General features: G+C 42.2%; 2 protein-coding genes across 5 annotated transcripts; one reads left to right on the forward strand and one right to left on the reverse strand.

Annotated features, from left to right (window-relative positions):
- Window positions 1-9: 9 nt before the first annotated feature.
- Window positions 10-7,922, reverse strand: LOC124040213 (WD repeat domain phosphoinositide-interacting protein 1-like). Of its 3 annotated transcripts, none has more exons than XM_046357168.1 (12): window positions 7,554-7,922; window positions 4,543-4,625; window positions 3,710-3,879; window positions 3,489-3,585; window positions 3,297-3,415; window positions 2,960-3,052; window positions 2,300-2,370; window positions 2,048-2,155; window positions 1,697-1,861; window positions 1,490-1,597; window positions 1,105-1,253; window positions 10-955 (listed from the first exon to the last, which is right to left on the reverse strand). In XM_046357168.1, exons 1-12 carry the CDS (start codon window positions 7,628-7,630, stop codon window positions 837-839), a joined length of 1,359 nt encoding a protein of 452 aa, XP_046213124.1. In that variant the 5' UTR covers window positions 7,631-7,922; the 3' UTR covers window positions 10-836. The 3 variants fall into 3 exon arrangements, with proteins under 3 accessions (XP_046213124.1, XP_046213126.1, XP_046213125.1); XM_046357170.1 differs by having other exon boundaries at window positions 6,870-7,922; XM_046357169.1 differs by having other exon boundaries at window positions 3,297-3,394; window positions 7,554-7,921.
- On the forward strand, window positions 7,138-18,217 carry prkar1ab (protein kinase, cAMP-dependent, regulatory, type I, alpha (tissue specific extinguisher 1) b). Of its 2 annotated transcripts, none has more exons than XM_046357172.1 (11): window positions 7,138-7,405; window positions 10,399-10,636; window positions 10,832-10,999; window positions 11,245-11,336; window positions 11,471-11,532; window positions 11,639-11,685; window positions 12,105-12,263; window positions 12,530-12,590; window positions 15,220-15,341; window positions 15,423-15,504; window positions 15,744-18,217. In XM_046357172.1, exons 2-11 carry the CDS (start codon window positions 10,463-10,465, stop codon window positions 15,914-15,916), a joined length of 1,140 nt encoding a protein of 379 aa, XP_046213128.1. In that variant the 5' UTR covers window positions 7,138-7,405; window positions 10,399-10,462; the 3' UTR covers window positions 15,917-18,217. The 2 variants fall into 2 exon arrangements, with proteins under 2 accessions (XP_046213128.1, XP_046213127.1); XM_046357171.1 differs by lacking the exon at window positions 7,138-7,405 and adding an exon at window positions 8,903-9,060.
- Window positions 18,218-19,151: the final 934 nt, after the last annotated feature.

A 19,151-nucleotide genomic window follows, 5' to 3' on the forward strand; every position in this document is an offset into this window, starting at 1 on the left:
TTTTCCTAGCCACCGTGCTTTTACACCTGCATTGTTTGCTGTTTGGGGTTTTAGGCTGGGTTTCTGTACAGCACTTTGAGATATCAGCTGATGTACGAAGGGCTATATAAATAAATTTGATTTGATTTGATTTTTCACATTTCAGTATTTGACTCTTTTTTTTCTTAGCGCTGTTCGAAAACTATCGCTTCAGACATGACAGAAGCCCCCCCTCTTTCTTTCTCTTCCCTCCCCCTTCTTTCTCAGGGCGTGCCACAGCTAGAGCCCACTGATAAGCCTCAGTCTCTGGGCCCCTCTCTGCCACCCTACACTGGGTTCTAGCCAATCTGCATCAAGCAGCAGAATAGGACTCAGACTTCACTATCCAGTCAGTGTTATATATCACTTAACGATACTAAGAGGTTATAAAAGTACAATTGAATGGTTTTGCCTCTTCCCCTTTTGACAATGTTAAGCACTTTGAACACTTATCGATAGCTGTATATAAATGCAATTAAATATTAAAGTCCCTTTTTAACCATGTTAAAAAGGCTACAACTTCAGTGCCCAGACCTCCTTTCATTCTGATAGTTAGGGAATGAAATGTTTGTATTCATATTGACCTTCAGGGCCAGGTATAAGACAATGTACAGAGACAGGTCTACTGTCTATCCATACTCTACTTCTGAGTGGCGCACGATAGTAACCAATCACCATTGTGGCTTCTACATTTCTCCTATCTGCCTCATTGGGGACATGGTGGTGGGACCTGGGGGGGGGGGGGGGGGGTTCTCTGAATACTGATATCCCTTCTAGCTTGAATGGCTCCAGTTGATTGGTTCCCAGGAAAAGTTGGGTCAGTTGCTCTGGTTGTTGACTGGAGGAAACTCGTTCTTGTCATCCAGACAGACAGGTCCCTTGGTAAACTCATGTTCAGGGATCACATCGCCTTTCTTAGCCCCTCCATCTAAGTAGCCTGGGAGGAGGATTGAGGGATGGAGAAGAAGAAGATGGAAAGAGAGGAGAGATGACAAAAGGTCACATCACCAGACTAAATTACACAAGGTAAGACAGATACAAACCATACACACAAACCATACACATAACCAAACATCCACATAATACCTGTGAGAGTGGTAGAAGAGGGTGGGGTCGAGGGGAGAGCCACAGTGGCAGCGTATGATAGGCTGTTTGATGGTGGGAGGGACCTTCTATCCTCAAGCTCCTCCTCTTCCTGTTGTTCTTCCTGTGGCTCCTTATCTCCTTCAAATAGTCTGGAGAAAACAAAAAGAGCCTGAGAGCAAATACACACGCACAGAAGTGCATATACAAACATGCTTCCACACACACCAGGGAATATTCTATTTAAATTCCAGTCAATTCAGAAAGTAAACCAAATTTCTGATTGAAAAGCAATGAAGAGAAATTAAATGGGACTTTCAGTGTACTTCCTGAAATTACTGTAATTTAAATGGAATTGACACCAACCCTGAGGCTCACACTTATTCACCTATGTTTCCTGACCAACACACACTCTCCTCCCTCCTGTGTGTCGATGTTATAGATGTAGATATGTCCATCTGATGACGCCACCAGCAGACGAGGCAGCTTCTGAACCCTGAAAATCATAACAAATAGGACTGTCAAATAAAGAGTTACCAAACATCGAAATGCACACAGACACACACCATCCCCCCGCAAACACACACAAACTTACGTGGCCAAGGCGCAGATGTTCTTGAGACCGAACATGTTAAGTCGTACAGTGGCGAAGGCCCGGTCCTGGTGCATCATGTCAGAGACCTGGGAGGGAAGGTAGGTGCTGGCTGCTGTGAACATCTTTCCCACGTATGCACCCCACGTAGGACATCCCCCCTCTTGACTAGACAGGCAGAAGAGACATAGTCACACTCAACAAGTCAATCACACTCCTCTTCCCAACTGACTACAAAGACAACTGTAACACAAAGCATCTTCCACTCCTGACAACTAGCCACTGAGGACCAGAAAGGGCCAGGTTGTAACACAATCAACACAACAAACTCAAAAGAGAGTAAACAGTGTGTACCTGGGGCTGTGACGTTCCAGTTTGAAGATATGGACCGTTTCCGTGTTGCTGGAGGCACAGAGGAACTGGGCATCTGAACTAAAGGACAATGAGCTAATACTCACGTACCTGAGACAAACACACATGGTAAAAGTCATCATCCTCAAGAGACCAAACCTACCCCTACAAAACCTTGTTGAGACATTCTAAAGTATTGTGTCTATCAGCTGTACTATTGTATGTGTTTCTGTAGTCTGTCTGTCATAAACGGACCTCTTCATCCCTCTGCGGAACTCAAACAGTCTTTGTCCCTCTGGGATGGTGAACACTCGGATCACTGTACCCTGGGGAGGAGGAGGAGATGGTCAGACAGAACTATTGTACACAGAGAACAGAGTGACACACTGAGTGTACAAAACATTAAGAACACCTGCTCTTTCCATGACCAGGTGAACGTTAGGATCCCTTATTGATGCCACTTGTTAAATCCACTTCAATCAGTATAGATGAAGGGGAGGAGACAGGTTAAAGAATGATTTTTAAGCCTTGAGACAATTGAGTCATGGCTTGTGTATGTGTGCCATTCAGGGGGTGAATTGGCAAGACAAAAGACTTAAGTGCCTTTCAACAGGGTATGGAAGTAGGTTCCAGGCGCACCGGTTTGTGTCAAGAACTGCAACGTTGCTGTGTTTTTCATGCTCAACAGTTTCCTGTGTGTATCAAGAATGGTCCACCACCCAAAGGACATCCAGCGAACTTGACACAACTGTGGGAAGCATTGTAGTCAACATGGGCCAGCATCCCTGTGGAACGCAACTCAATATTAGGAAGGTGTTCCTAATGCTTGGTATACTCAGTGTATATATAGAGAGATACAATAGAAAGACATGCAGAGATAAACAGAAAGACAGAGGGAGGAACAGTCAGACTCACCCTCTCGGAGGCGCTGGCCAGTTTGGTTCCTGACACGTTGAATGTGAGAGCTGCAAGGGGACTGTCATGGGCTGGGATCATCGTCACCGTGCTCTGAGGAAGACACAGGTCATACGTCATTGACATTAACCTGTGACCACTTCAACAGCTGTGACATGCAATGACTGTACTCCATGTACTCAAAAGTATTAAGGCATTTCCACTACCACTGCAAACAACGATTACAACCTAATCGCAAAGCTGCCATTGAGATCAACATGAATACCCCCTGCGTTGTGCTGTGTAGACTGACTTGAATAGCAGCGGTGGCAGAAGAAGTTTGAATGTCAGGTCTTACCAGGTTGTTGGCGTCATAAACCATGATCTCCCCGATGGTCTCACTGCCAGGGTACGCCAGGTAGGAGTTACCATGGTTCACAGAGAGGGCACAGAGACCTGACGGGTTGGAGGGTGTGTCTGTGTTTAAAAACGGAGCATAGTTGAGGGTACGCATCGTGTGTGTGTGTGTGCCTACGTGTTTATTCAGTACCTGAGGGGTTGTGTGGTATGTTGAGCAGTGTCTTGAGCAGCTTCATGTCTTTGATGTTGTGGATGTAGACTGACTCCTCCAGACATACTACCATCCTCTACAGGGGACGGAGAGAGAAATGTTACCGCAGAGCTATAAGGTTTGGAATGGGAATCCCTCGTAGGTGGGCCTCAATCTGGGGTGAGGAGTGGGTTTGGAATGGGGCCTCCGATGGCCATTACCTGTCTGTTGAGCCTGACTGAGAGGATGTTGTTGGAGTAGCTATAGTTGCAGATCTCTGTTCCTCTCTTGAAGTGGTAGACGTTCATACGTCGGGGCATGGAGAGACTGACCACCACCACCAGACTGCTGGAGAACAACCGCTCCACGATGTACACGTCTGGAGACTCCGCTGGGAACGGGAGGGAAGGAAGTGTGCGGGAAGGGTTAAATCACATAGATGTGCTTATATAAAAACAACACTTTGCATAGAATACACACACACACCGGTAAACATGTGCATAGAGCACACATGCAACGACACGCAAACACGTACACACTCCGCAGGCGCACATTCCATCACATTCATTTCATAGTTTAATATTTTCTGAACTTTTATTTTTCTTAAAACTGCATTGTTGGTTAAGGGCTTGTAAGTAAGCATTTCACGGTAAGGTCTACTACGCCTGCTGTATTTGGCGCATGTGACAAAATTGTATTTGATTTTTGTATTTGACACTCAAGCCAAAACATTAATACGCTGACACTTTCCTCTCACCGTGATAGGAAACACTGATAAAATACTTGTAGAATGCATTACTGGGAACAGGTTTATGGTGTAACACTTAACTCACAACCATTGTTTACAAAAGTGGGAGAGGGTGGACTGTGTCAGCTTAGAACTTGTTCTCTGGTTACAGAGACTACTGTACAACCACGCTGGTTGACCTGACCACAGCTTACTAGGTGCTTGTTTTGTCCCTGTCCTTATGATACCAGTTTAGTGAACATCTGCCAGTGTTTAATTGTAGTTACTAGCTACCAGTACACACAGGCTATAAGGAAACTCACTCACCTCCTTCGTGGATGCAGTCCATCTTGTCCACCGAGGTGACAGAGAAGAGTCTGTAGCCTGACTTAGTGCCCACTGATAGAGACCTGAGACACAAAGAGAACACTTTTTTGGTTACTACATGATTCCATGTGTTATTTCATAGTTTTGATGTCTTAACTATTACAATGTAGAAAATAGTAAAAAATTATGAAAGACCCTTGAATGAGTAGGTGTCCAAACTTTTGACTAGTACTGTAGATGTTAACTTGTGGTGCCATAATCTATGTAAATCATATACCATAGGGGTCTTAAGCTATGGAGATAAATGCACATATAACAGAAAAACCATACAATAGAAAATGAGATGACACAATGTTTATGAGTGGAAAGGCTGACTGGACCAAGGCTGATTGTACCACTGAAGGCAGAGGATGTTGTTTTCTAAGGACAGCCATACACACACTCGGCTAACACTCGGAAGTGTAGGCAATACGTGCAATGCCTCACTACCCAGTGAGCTATATATAGCAGTCATGGGGAAATTAAGGATACACAGTGTGCTGTATAGCCAACACAACAAGAGTTGAATCAAGAGTTGAATCAAGAGTTGAATCAAGAGTTGAATCAAGAGTTGAATCAAGAGTTGAATCAAGAGTTGAATCAAGAGTTGAATCAGGTCATGTATTATTATTATATATATTTTTAGGATCCCCATTTGCTGTTGCGAAAGGATGTGATTGCCCTAAGCACTTCAAACAGCACTGATAATCAAGCACACTATCTATGGGCATACACAGCAATACTGTGTAGAGAAAAAGAGGGGCAGGCATCTGTCAACAGGTGGAATAGGATGGAGTATAGGATATTCATTCTAGAATAGACACTGATTTAAGATTAGTTTAATGTTTTCCTCCCTTATGGTTTAGGTTACGCTATCGGGAGGGTGAGCTGATCCTAGATGTGTGCCTGAGGGCAACCGCTACCCAGAGTTGATCGGGTGTGTGGTTCAGTGGGATATAGGCTTGCCCAGCCAGGCAACAAATAGCCTAACTGCTGAGAATGATTGAAAATGGGAGAGTTAATGTCAATGTGTCTGTTTGACCACCTGGATTGTTTATGACACCAGACCCCAGCCAAACAGCTGTTATTACACCTGTAATTGACCTGTAGATCAACAATGTCTGGATGCTCCGTTCTCACTCACACTAATGTTGCCATTATCCAATACATCCAACCGCCCCATGCATGCAGTTGTGATAGCCTAAGTAATTGACAGTTCCAAAACTCATTGCATGTGTCCTCGTCTGAGACAGACTTGCACAATACACACAAAAAATGTGGGTTCCTCAAGTGTTCTTGGCGAAGAGTGATGGTTCTATGTGGAACCATACTGACAAAAAGAACACTTTGAGCCCTTCAATAGTTATTTGCTGTTCAAAAAAATGTTATTTCCTTTTTTTTGTGAAAATTAAAATGTAGGGATGGCAGCTCATTTGAATATTTTGGGGCCTGGTTTGCTCACAGATATTTCTGTGCAACTGTGAGTGAGTGTCATTGCAGTTTATCTAAAATGTTGTGTTATGCTATCATATGTTATACAGTATATGACTTAGGCCAGTGACCGTGTTTTATGAACAGTTGACTAAGTCAGTAGTTCTCAATTCTCTCCCCAGGGTCCCCCAGCAGTTCCACAGCTAGCACCTAATTTAACTGGTTAATAAACATAATAAAACCTGTGGGATTTTTATAATATAATATGGCTATTAAACCAAAATGTAAAAAACTTGTACGGCTCTAAAATTGAAATAAGAATGAATAGAACAGGCGTCTCCATTCAAGTAAATTACAGCATAAAAGAGTACCACAGTAAGAGTCATAATGCCCATAAAACATAGAAGTCAAACAGGGAAATGGTTCCAATCGTTTTTCCACCATTCATTTTTCCCATATGGTATTTTATAAACACTTAAAATAAGGGCTGTGTTTCGTGTAGGCTTACCCTGGCTTGACATTTTGATAACCACGTAAATCTCTCCAGGGCAAGGTGACTTTGATCAAGATTGCATGATATTGCCCCCCATAAAAAAAAACATTAAATGCTGATTAGCTGCTAATGGCTGTCATAAAGAACTAAAAATGCCATGATGATCTGGACAACAAGACTGCCGAATCGAGACAAAGGTAAGAATCTCTGGATTAACTATCTAATATGTTAGCTAATGTATTAATCAATACATTGATTACATTTCTTTACATGGAAAATTCTGTGAACTGTCTCGTGCAAGTTTTAAATTGACAAAATACATGTTAGCAAAAGTGTCAGCTAGAGATGACGTGCAGGAGCTTACATGGATTTGTAGTTTTGCATGATGTCTCTTGATGCTAATTAACATTTTCGAATCTGAGAGTAAATACAGACGAATATATTGATAAATCACCTTATCCGAGAGAGATTTACATGGTTATCAAAACGTCACGCCAGGGTAAGTCTACAGGAAACACAACCCTTATTTTAAGTGATTCTAAAATCCCTTATCCCCTTTCTAGTGGCGCACATATTAATTATGATAATGCACGAGCGTGGAGTATCCATAGTTTCCGGGTTTGGCTTCCGTGTTTTAAAAGCGTTCGAGAATGAGGTGGATATGTTAGAAGCCAAATAACCCTGATTTGGCACTATATAGAACCATGTGTTTTTAGTGTGTAGTCTGCTGACCAGTATCTCCACTGAAGGTCAAATCTAGATTGGCTACTTTTATCTGACTATCAATAGGCCTTAGTAGTGTGGTGGCCTACTTCACAAGCTAGTAACCTATATTTTAGGAACAGTGTTGAAGAGACACCATGGGACAATTGGATTAACAGCGATAAACAAACTGCACAAGTGGGTGAGGTTTGAAGATACAATTCACACACTAACATATTTCTGCTACAGACCATATTATAGCTGGAAGCATAAGGATTTACTTCGGCCATAGATTATGCAATTAGAATATATCTAGCAGTATGACAAGGAGAATCCGTTAGATTACGTGGTGTCCTGGTTGAACGAGGAGCTGATAAAGTCTTGAGGCCCTCCTGGACCGTCGAAGGTCTCCCGGTCCTCCATCTCGTCCACGGTTATTCTCCAGCTCCACTGCCCTAGTTTGGAGAGCTGGGTCCTGATCGATCACTCTGTAACCCAGCTCCTCTACACACGTATGCGCTAGAGATGAGTTAATACAATGTAATAAATGCTATACAAATTACAAACAGTTGGTTTGAATCCTGAAACTATAATTCCCTGTTATTGTTTTTTACTTTTTGAGGAAGGCGCTTGTAATTGCTCTGTTTTTATCCTTAACAGGAGACCGACAAGTGAAACAAAACCGCTGAGGGCTGTATCCGTGACTTTTGCCTAGTTTTCTATTGGCTGGTTAGAACATTACCTCTGCATCACTCAGATTGGCCGACCTTTTCATAGCTTGTATCTGATTGGTTTACAAGAAAACAGTGCAGAGAGCACCGCCCATTACACGATTGCGATTGGTTCACTTTACCTTCTTTGGGCACGAGGAATTGTTTTGATTGTTTTGATTGGATGGACCCATCAAGTGTTTTGCTGACCGCATCTTTGCTACATCTCTCTGTGAAGTTTTGCAGAGTTTGCACAAAAGCAATACATACATATATAGGATTTTACTTAAATTGATCACTGTTTTGTTGCAGAGAATTTTCCTGCTATGCAGGAAATGCACATTTGTAGTGTCTTTGAGTTTTAAAATTGGCTTCTAAAGTTTGTAATTTCCACTTTGAAATGTCAGACTTGATGTGCCCTAACGAAAGGGTGTCGACCCCTACAAAAATGTACTTGAATTATAATCCACTGAATAATTAACATTTCATTTTGCTCCATGATTATTTTACTGCTGTAGCAAACTGGCTCTAATTAAGATCCTACATCTGTACAACACTGCATTTGACATATTCCTTGGCTGATCAGTCATTAAACATAATCTAATCCAATGGCACTGCGATCAGCCATCTATTGTTTATATTAAGGTTAAACTGCTGAAGCACAATGTGTAGAACATTTATCTTCATAAAATAACAATATCCTCACAAAATATTCATGCATCGAGTACTGTAACGACCCTGGGTTTATAAGCGCGGAAATCGACCCTGCCGCAGGAGCATGCTTTTGCGGCACAGTCGATAGCTAGAAGGTCGAGGGTCATTACAGTACTATTTGAATAGAGGACGCTCCACCGTTCATGGGAAATTAATGAGGCTATCAGGTCCTTATATCTGCTATTGATTTCCCATTGACGTCATGATTTCCATGCGTTCCCCTTTAATGTTGCCAAGGGTTACGGCTCACGTGTCAGAATGAGGCGAATTGACGTCAATGACGGTTCGTGATTGGTTCTAACCCCATATCCGGTGGGGCAGCGGTCCAAGTTTTTGGAAAAATCGAAGGGAGATATTTGGTGAGCTTGTGGAAATAACATCCAAATCCGAGTTAGTGTCAAAGGGCTCGCCAATAATTTGCGGATTCTTGTAAGTATTGCGCCACATAGTTTGAAATTGATGCCATTGCGATCGCGGGATATGTAGCCTCCGCCTTGTATTTGTTTATGATAGAGCTCAAGATGGCGTCATTGGCAAGACTGGCCAGAATTGAAGTATCTCTGGACTGACTGGCTTTGCAGGCCAAAATGCCAACTAGGTTTCTAGCTACCTAGCTGGTTGATAGATTTAATATCCATCAATACAGTTTTAGCAAGCTAGCTTCGTCATGATTATGTTTATTTAAGTTCGCTAACGTACTAGTAAGGTGCGATTAAACAGCCATCTGATGCGTACTAACTATAGTAACGTTAGATGGCTAACGGTAGAGTATTATAGGCCAGGGCAGTTAGGTATTGGTTGCTGTCATCTCTTATGCTCCTAGCTAACGTAGCGTTGTATATTTAACAAATAAATTATCAGAGTTGCCTGGCTAGCTAGCATTGATGCAACCGAAATGTACCTTGTTTTCCATGTTTGTTGTTAGCCAACCATAGTTTGCCTTCTAATTTAACGAAGTTGTAACGTTACTGCTCCAGTCAATGTTTTGAAAGCAAGGTCATTTTGAATGTTTCTTTTTGGTGGGGGATCTGTCATATTATTCCAGGAGACAGTTCATGGGCAGTATTGAAAACGCCAGAGCAAAAAGCATTGCTAAACAGCAGGACATTCAAGAACTGTCTGAAATCCTAATCAGCAGTAGCTCGGTTAACTATTTATTTTATTGATACTTGATGTAAATGGTTGTTTCTATCATTTGACTCTTCATGATCTACCACCAAAGGGTTGCATTGTGCACCAGATCCTCTCGTTTGTAGTAAAGCAGCATGTCATACTTGCTACTAGCTCCATTTTTGGGGGGGGGTCAATATTATAAATCTAAATCTACTTTGACAGATTAGTAATGACATGGTCCTATTTAAATGGCATATGATACACAGTAATCCAGACCTCAGCATGATGAAACTGATAAGAAATGTAACTTTTCTTCCCCCATCAAACAAGGATACAGTTTTGTTGTTTGGGCCTATCTGTTTACCACCACTTAAGACTTAATCACATCATATGACCAAGTTACCCTCAAGCATCCCTGAAATGCCTATCTCTTTTCCCTTCTGTCTCACACTCTCCCTCCCTTCCTCTAACCCCTTCCAATTAGTCCCTCCCTCTCTTCCCCTCTCGCATCTGCATTTTAGCCAGTTATCAGATGTTATAAGACTATAACAACCACATTAGAAGAAGATTGTAACTATTTCAAAAAATATATATATACGCGTAATAGAAGTACGCGTAATAGAAGCAATCCAAGTTGTCTCTCTCAATCTCTAGTTTCGAGGCCAGAATTCGCCAGTTCACCAGGTCGTAGCAGAGCAGTAACGCGTCTTCAATCGTGATGGCGTCGGGCAGTACGAGCAGCGAGGAGGAGAGGAGTCTGAGGGAGTGTGAGCTGTACGTGCAGAAACACAACATCCAGCAGCTGCTGAAGGACTGCATCGTCCAGCTGTGTACCTCTAGGCCTGACAGACCCATGGCCTTCCTCAGAGAGTACTTCGAGAGGCTGGAGAATGTGAGTCTGGGCGGGTAGTGTGTAGTGTGTGTCCAACTGTGGGCATCATCCAGCTGTGTGCTTCATCCAGCTGTGTGCCTCCAGGCCCATGGCCTTACATGAAACTAGTTTTATAATTGTAGTGCCTTTATATTGTAAATTCTTGCCCTGGCAGCTGATTGGCTGTGTGTGACCTCTGACCTGTGAACCATGCAGGAGGAGGCCAAGCAAATCCTGAACCAGCAGAAGGCCAGCAGCCGTTCTGACTCCCGGGATGAGGAGGTATCTCCTCCCATGAACCCTGTTGTCAAGGGTCGCCGGCGGAGAGGAGCCATCAGTGCTGAGGTCTACACAGAGGAGGACGCTGCATCCTATGTCAGAAAGGTGAGGATGCACAGACACTCATACAACATACCGTACGCATACATCACACAACTGCACACATAAAAACTTACATCATCTTGAAAAGCATGGCTCTACTAAAACAACAAAGGATCTGACAAAATGCAGTCATTTAGACCAGCCCACAAAACAATATTATCTACTTACAGTCATATCTATAGGCTGGCTGGAGATTTTGTGAATACTTAGGGTGATTTGCTTAAACATGGATGGTTTTTGTTTTCAAGGTCATTCCTAAAGACTACAAAACAATGGCTGCCCTAGCTAAAGCTATCGAAAAGAATGTGCTTTTCTCTCACTTGGATGACAACGAGAGGAGGTATGTTGTTAACAGGCTTTGTTGTTAATTTTCCTTGATTTGTCTGTAAAGATTGGTTGTCAATGTGAGTTTAGATCAATCCCACTTATCATGACACAAACCTGAAACTTTACAAACACAATCTTTATTCACAGCGACATCTTTGACGCCATGTTTTCAGTTACCTACATCGCTGGAGAGACTGTTATTATGCAAGGTACAGTAGGTTCTCGTTGTCCTTTTGATTCAGTGGAAATTCAAGTAGACCTGAAGTGTCTTTTTATTCCAGAGAAAAGATTAACAATGTCTTCCTTCTCTCTCAGGTGATGAGGGAGATAATTTCTACGTCATCGACCAAGGAGAGACGGATGTAAGTCTCTTGATGTATTTTAGGAACACACACATTTTTTGCACAATGACTCTTGTATTAATAAACCAACATTCTCACACAAGCATTCCAGTTTGATAAAAAACAGGCCCCCAAGTTGAAAGCTTGCCTTGTTTTTTTCCCTCCTGAATGTGACAGGCTTATTTTTGCAACTGTCTTTTTAGACTGTTTTTTTGTTGCTGTCATATGTTACTTTGCTATTCAGATCCCTATTATCTGTTACCTTAGCGATGCCTACTCTCATAGATCTAGCATTCTAATTGTATGGCTACGTCACATTATTTCTATATCATACAAGAAACAACTTACACATAGGCAGTGAACAACATCTAGTAGAGACAGTAACACGCCGAAGTTACCTGATCTTAATGTCTAAATACTCTTCTCCCCCTTCCTGCCAGGTGTATGTGAACAACGAGTGTGTGACCAGTATCGGGGAAGGGGGCAGCTTCGGAGAGTTGGCCCTGATCTACGGCACCCCCAGGGCTGCCACTGTCCGAGCCAAGAGCAACGTCAAACTGTGGGGCATCGACAGAGACAGCTACAGGAGGATACTCATGGTGAGCCTTGCCCTGCTCTGCTCTGACACTTCACCTGACTGACATGCTTTGATTTACATTTGGAGTGATTAACGATGAGTAGGGACATGTAGAATTGCTGCGATTTTTAAATTGTATTTTTATAACTGCTGGATTTTACGAATTGAAAATACAGACAACTACAGAAGGCAAGCCGTTTATGACCAGTTTATGCATGATGTTTGAAGGCTTACAACAATTGTCAGAACTCAGGAATAAACATTATGACTTGTTGTTATTCTTTACAGGGAAGCACTTTGAGGAAGAGGAAGATGTACGAGGAGTTCCTCAGCAAAGTTTCCATCTTAGGTAAGGTTCACTGTTTATTTAGCTTTTTGACATTTCTGCTCATAATAATAATAATAGCCACTGTTAACAAAAATTGGTCCACCAGCCACTGGCATGTACAGTGCATTCGGACACCTTGACTTTTTCAACATTGTTATGTCACAGCCTTATTATAAAATTGTCTACACACAATAGCCCATAATGACGAAGCGAAAACAGGTTTTTAGAAATTTTAGCAAATGTATATAAAAAAATATATATATTTACATAAATATTCAGACCCTTTGCTATGAGATGTGAAATTGAACTCCGGTGCATCCTGTTTCCATCTATCATCCTTGAGATGTTTCTACAACTTGATTTGAGTCCACCTGTAAATTCAATTGATTGGATATGATTTGGAAAGGCACACACCTGTTTATATAAGATCCCACAGTTGGCTGTGCATGTGAGAGCAAAAACTAAGCCATGGGGTCAACGGAATAGTCCGTAGAGCTCCGAGACAGGATGGTGTCCGTAGAGCTCCGAGACAGGATGGTGTCCGTAGAGCTCCGAGACAGGATGGTGTCCGTAGAGCTCCGAGACAGGATGGTGTCCGTAGAGCTCCGAGACAGGATGGTGTCCGTAGAGCTCCGAGACAGGATGGTGTCCGTAGAGCTCCGAGACAGGATGGTGTCCGTAGAGCTCCGAGACAGGATGGTGTCCGTAGAGCTCCGAGACAGGATGGTGTCCGTAGAGCTCCGAGACAGGATGGTGTCCGTAGAGCTCCGAGACAGGATGGTGTCCGTAGAGCTCCGAGACAGGATGGTGTCCGTAGAGCTCCGAGACAGGATGGTGTCCGTAGAGCTCCGAGACAGGATGGTGTCCAGGCACGGATCTGGGGAAGGGTACCAACAAATTCTGCAACATTGAAGGTCCCCAAGAACACATTGTGTTCCATCATACTTAAATGGAGTAAGTTTGGAACCACCAAGACTCTTCCTAGAGCTGGCCACCCGGCCAAACCGAGCAATCGCGGGACAAGGGCCTTGGTCAGGGAGGTGACCAAAAACCTGATGGTCACTCTGACAGAGCTCCAGAGATCCTCTGTGGAGATGGTTGTCCTTCTGGAAGGTTCTCCCATCTTTGCAGTACTCCACCAATCAGGCCTTTATGGTAGAGTGGCCAGACAGAAGCCACTCTTCAGTAAAAGGCACATGAAAGTCCACTTGGAGTTTGCCAAAGGCACCTAAATGACTTTCAGACCATGAGAAACAAGATTCTCTGGTCTGATGAAACCAAGATTGAACTCTTTGGCCTGAATGCCAAACGTCGCATCTGGAGGAAACCTGGCACCATCTCTATGGTGAAGCATGTGGTGGCAGCATCATGCTGTGGGGATGTTTTTCAGCTGCAGGGGCTGGAAGACTAGTCAGGATTGAGGCAAAGATGAACGGAGCAAAGTACAGAGAGCTCCTTGATGGAAAAAGCACTCAGACTGGGGTGAAGGTTCAACTTCCAACAGGACAACGACCCTAAGCACACAGCCAAGCCACTCCTGCGTTTTCTTCGGACAAGTCTCTGAATGTCCTTGAGTGGTCCAACCAGAGCCGGGATTTGAACCCGATTTGAAAAACCTGAAAATAGCTGTGCAGTGACGCTCCCCATCCAACAGAACAGAGCTTGAGAGGATCTGCAGAGAAGAATGGGAGAAACTCCCCAAATACAGGTGTGCCAAGCTTGTAGCATCATACCCAAGAATATATATATTTTTTAAATCTACCATTCACTCAGATTTTTTACCAGCCAAAATATATTATTTTCTGCTAAAGTTACACAAAAAAACAGATGAGCATGCTTTGTAATGTTTCTAAAATAATACATGTATTACTCGTAAGAAGAAGTGGTATTTGTTTCATTACATTTTTTGTGACCTGTCTTTTAACCAAAATATTAGATGACACAAAAAGGCAGGATGTTACCGTGGTAATGCAACTCCAGTCATGTTTGTGCCTGTGAGATTGAGTCTGACAGGTAATAACGTTATCTTCTCTTACCTAGCAGTTGAAACTCAAACATTGGAAAAACAACCCCAGCTTGTGAACAAAACTATGTAAATAGCCAAGAAACACAAAGTCTCACTTCAGTAGACTTTCGTTTCAAGTAAATTAGACCAACTTTTATGCATGCACTTCTAAAAATGAATATTTGACTCAGCTCTTCATGTGCTTACAGCCCCTAGCCAGGCAGTGTTGCAGCGCGAGGTGGGATAGGCTATATAGGATTCATAGTACATTTACTTTTTAAAGTTATTTTCCCCATCTATGAAACATGGCAGAAATACTTTGATAAAATCTACTACAGCATTTGACTATAAATGTGATCATACTTGACCATTTTTATTCACAAATGCAAGTGAAATGCTTGCATTGTGGAGGACTGACCACCCGGCAATGTGATTAGTGAAATAGACATCTTACCCACCAATGCCCAAATCTACCCTCCATTTAGCAGGTGGCGGATGTTAATTTTAGGCCCTGATTATAGCCACATGCATACAGTGGCCTTCAAGACATGTTAACAACTCTTCCTCCACCACCTAGGTGTACAGTGTGTGGTTTCTTTATTGTGATGTCACTTATGTCCCTGTCTTGTGATTCCATCCCCTTAGAGTCTCTGGACAAATGGGAGCGTCTGACGGTGGCAGATTCTCTGGAGCCGGTGCAGTTTGATGACGGACAGAAGATCGTGGTGCAGGGAGAGCCTGGCGACGAGTTCTTCATCATACTGGAGGTATGTACGTCACTCTAGGGTTTCATTTAGTTTGTTTCGCTTCTCCCTACTGAACACTACCCTGATGTTTGTGTTCTGTAGGGCTCTGCAGCTGTGTTGCAGCGTCGCTCTGAGAACGAGGAGTTTGTGGAGGTTGGGAGATTACAACCTTCTGACTACTTTGGTAAGAAGAACCTGCTCAGGCTTCAGCTCTCCCTCTCTTCTCATCAACTGTCTTTCTTCATTTGTTTGTATATGCACTATATAAGCCTGAATCTCACATTTTTAAGGTGATATGATGAGAAAAGCACAAAGCTCTAACCTGATTTGGCAAGCCTCTTACATATTTAGATGTTATATTAGCAGAAATTAACCCAATTTGTGAAGCCTGTTTTGTACTGACCATGTACTCCGTTCTCCCAGGTGAGATTGCCCTGCTGATGAACCGTCCCCGTGCTGCCACTGTGGTCGCCCGCGGTCCTCTGAAGTGTGTGAAGCTGGACCGACCACGGTTCGAACGCGTCCTCGGACCCTGCTCGGACATTCTCAAACGCAACATCCAACAGTACAACAGCTTTGTTTCACTGTCTGTCTGAGGGGTTTACCCTCCCCTGTAATCCCTAATCCTCTGTAACCCCTAATCCGCTATGTAACCCCATAACCCCCCCTCTTTTAGACCCAGGGTCCACCAATGCAATTTTACTTCAATGTCAATTCATTTGGTAATCCGTTTGCGTCAGCTGTTTTTATGCTACCCATCAGCTAGCCATCCTAGTCACCCATACAGGAACAGTTATGTTACATGTACCAGCTTCATACAGTATGCCTTCACTGCATTCACTGATATTTATATATATTTTTTACTCTAATTTAAACACGAACAGTGATTAGTAGTGGATTGGCCGAGGTTAGGCCAGGCCAATGATAAGATGGGACAATCAAACATGGTGAAGTAAGGATCCATGATGAATATTATGCAGATATTTTGGTTCCATATAAAAGTGTCAAGTTTTGGCATTCTCACAAAATTCTCACATTTTTCCTTTCAGAATGAAAAGAATGCTGGAAGCATAAGGATTCCATCTCATTTCTTATGTAGCTTTCATGTTATGATCTCCTGTTTATCCTCCATTGCTACATGAAATCAAATGTATTTTTCATTTCTCATATTGTTTCCATTGATTGTGCCATCAATCTAATTCACTATTGTTGTATCTAGTTTGAGAGCGTTTGTACAACTTAATGCAACCAGAAGGTTTTCTGTCGTACAGCTATCAAACTAGTGCCAAATGTTGATAATTCTTTTCACAACTCGGAACCCATAGAAGATTCTTATTCTATAGTCCGAAACAGTGGAACTCAAAACAGGAAGTATCTATCACCATGTTAACACTCACCTCTGTTTGGTTGGTACATTATTGGCTACAATGGGGGGAAAACATGGAGTATTAGTGTATTTCAGTATTCATCATTTTTCAGTATACACCAAATCATTTCATCACTAAAATTCTTTAAACAGAATTATTCTATAGTTATTCAATTATTATTAAAGGTATTATTATCTTTATTGACTGAACAAACTAATGTTACGCTATATGGTTTGGAGTGATGGTAATCTTAAGTACGTTTTAAATGTCTTTTTGTAAATGCTTATTTTTCCATAAATTCTATTTTAGGTGTTCAGTGCCACAGCGTAAATAAATAAATGCTTCTTGTCAACTGACAAAACAGTATGTAGTTGTATTGTGAAAAATGTAAGGGGTTAACCTTTTAAAAGTAGGCGAAAGGGCTTTAAAATAATTAGCATTTTAAGTCTCCAAATTGTAGATTGTTTTATGGGTTTAAGACTTTCAGTTATTCATGTATTTGAGCACTGAAGTTAAACAAGCAAAAGAATCCCAGTGACTGGTGACTCGGACATCAGATTAAATTGTCTTTTGTTTTAAGATTATATATTTCTTTTAAAGCGGCTTCGCTGTTAAAGCTTTGTGAGAATTATTTGAATGTGTTTTTGAAGCAATCTGTGATCTACTTTATGCTCACCTACAGCATAATGTAAGGTGATGAGATGGCGTGAATGAAAGCGTATTCTCAAACTGGTATTCCCTGTGTTGGTCAAACAGTTTCACCCCTTCAATCTTAAGAATGCAATGTAATTCTGACAAATGTATTTAGCATTTTTCCCCTATTAACTCCTGCAGAAATATATAGTCTCAAGTTGTATTCCTTTGCACTCCTGCCCCACAGCTTGCCCCTCACCCCCTTCTTACAGAAAGTACCTTTACATACGGTAATGCTATTATCCCTTTCTGAGGTGTTCTCCTTGTTTAGGCTCTGTCATGTTTCCAATCTTAATCTTGTGTACAAAACAGTATGGCTGATTGGATGGATGGATTGACTTGTGTAACCGTTTGTTTGTATGTCCAAACCAATCAACATGATCCTGAGTCGATTGCAGTGTTGCCTACTTGGTCCAAAACCTTTGTCGTGCTTTCAGATTCCGTTGATGTTATGGAATTTTGCAGTCGTCTATTTGCTGACAGTTCAAACTCCCACCAATGATTTGCTTGTGTTTCTTCTGTCACATAGCAATCAACATAGAAGTACTGATGTGGTAAAACACATCACCACAAGATTACTACTAACTAGTAGGCACACTGCAATTGACCCAATTTGCCTTAGCTTATGTAACCTGGGCGTAGGCACTCCTGCTAGCCCTTCAGCAAGTTTGTGCGGCCTGCAGCAGGCTCTGAGAGCTGCAGGTCATCTGAGGACCATTCTTTTTATATTCTACCCAATGACTGTACTCGGTTTGACTTCATGTATGTGCAAAGACATTTATCCTTTTGGTATAGATTGTTCCAGATGGCAGTTTAAGCAATAAAAGGTAAAATCACCGGCTGAGTCATTTACTCATTGGTTGTCTGAATATGTCCATACGATAATATTAATGAATAGTCCTCACTCTGGAGGGCAGTGTAGTACCTCTTCTCAATATTCTTCAGTGGTTTCCTTTACTCACTTGATCCGACAGAACAGGACAGGTGAAGGCAAATCTCCAGGAGGGCCTCTTGACATTCTGTTTTATTGGTTCAGTGCATATGAAGAAAATAGATGAGAAAAGGACTCCACTGTAGCCTATTGGTGTTTGGTGAAATTAGATGTTTAACTGTCGGTGGATGAAAGAAAGCCACCCACTTCATTGGAGAGCTCATAAAGTTAGTATACCCAGAACCCACTCCTGCATGCATTTAAGATCAGTCACTGTTGCACAACCAATAAATGTTCTGAGTGTTTTTGCTGCTGACACCTTATAAAACAGTCTTCCATAAGCTCCCTCCAGCATTGTTGGACAGAAGCCCAACTTCATTTGGTGTGATTTCATTTACTCAGGCTCTTTAAAATAGTTGTGGTTATTCTCCCTCTTCAAAAACATCAGGATGCATTGGATTTGACAACAACGAGAACAGCTCGGAGCAAAAGGTCCAGACATGTGGAGATGAAATGGCATCAAACAGAATGTTGTTTGAAGACAATACTTTGTTTCAGACTAGTTAGAACAAAGTATAAGCTGCATGTACACATACAGTACTGTAGCTGTGACGATGATGAGGTATTTATGGCAGGGTGTGTTGTGGTTGTGAAAGTACTTAAAGGGCAGACAGACAGATACCTGATTAAATAGAGACAGCCACCTCTTGATGAGACAGACAGACGGGCATTAGACGTCTACGTGGTATCTGGAAAAACCATGGGCCGTTTCAATGGAGGTTTAATAGGTAACACTTTCCTGTAGGAAGAAACACCTCATACACACACTTTCTTTTTCAT

Source organism: Oncorhynchus gorbuscha, linkage group LG07 (genome assembly GCF_021184085.1).
Source record: "Oncorhynchus gorbuscha isolate QuinsamMale2020 ecotype Even-year linkage group LG07, OgorEven_v1.0, whole genome shotgun sequence".
NCBI lineage: Eukaryota > Metazoa > Chordata > Actinopteri > Salmoniformes > Salmonidae > Oncorhynchus > Oncorhynchus gorbuscha.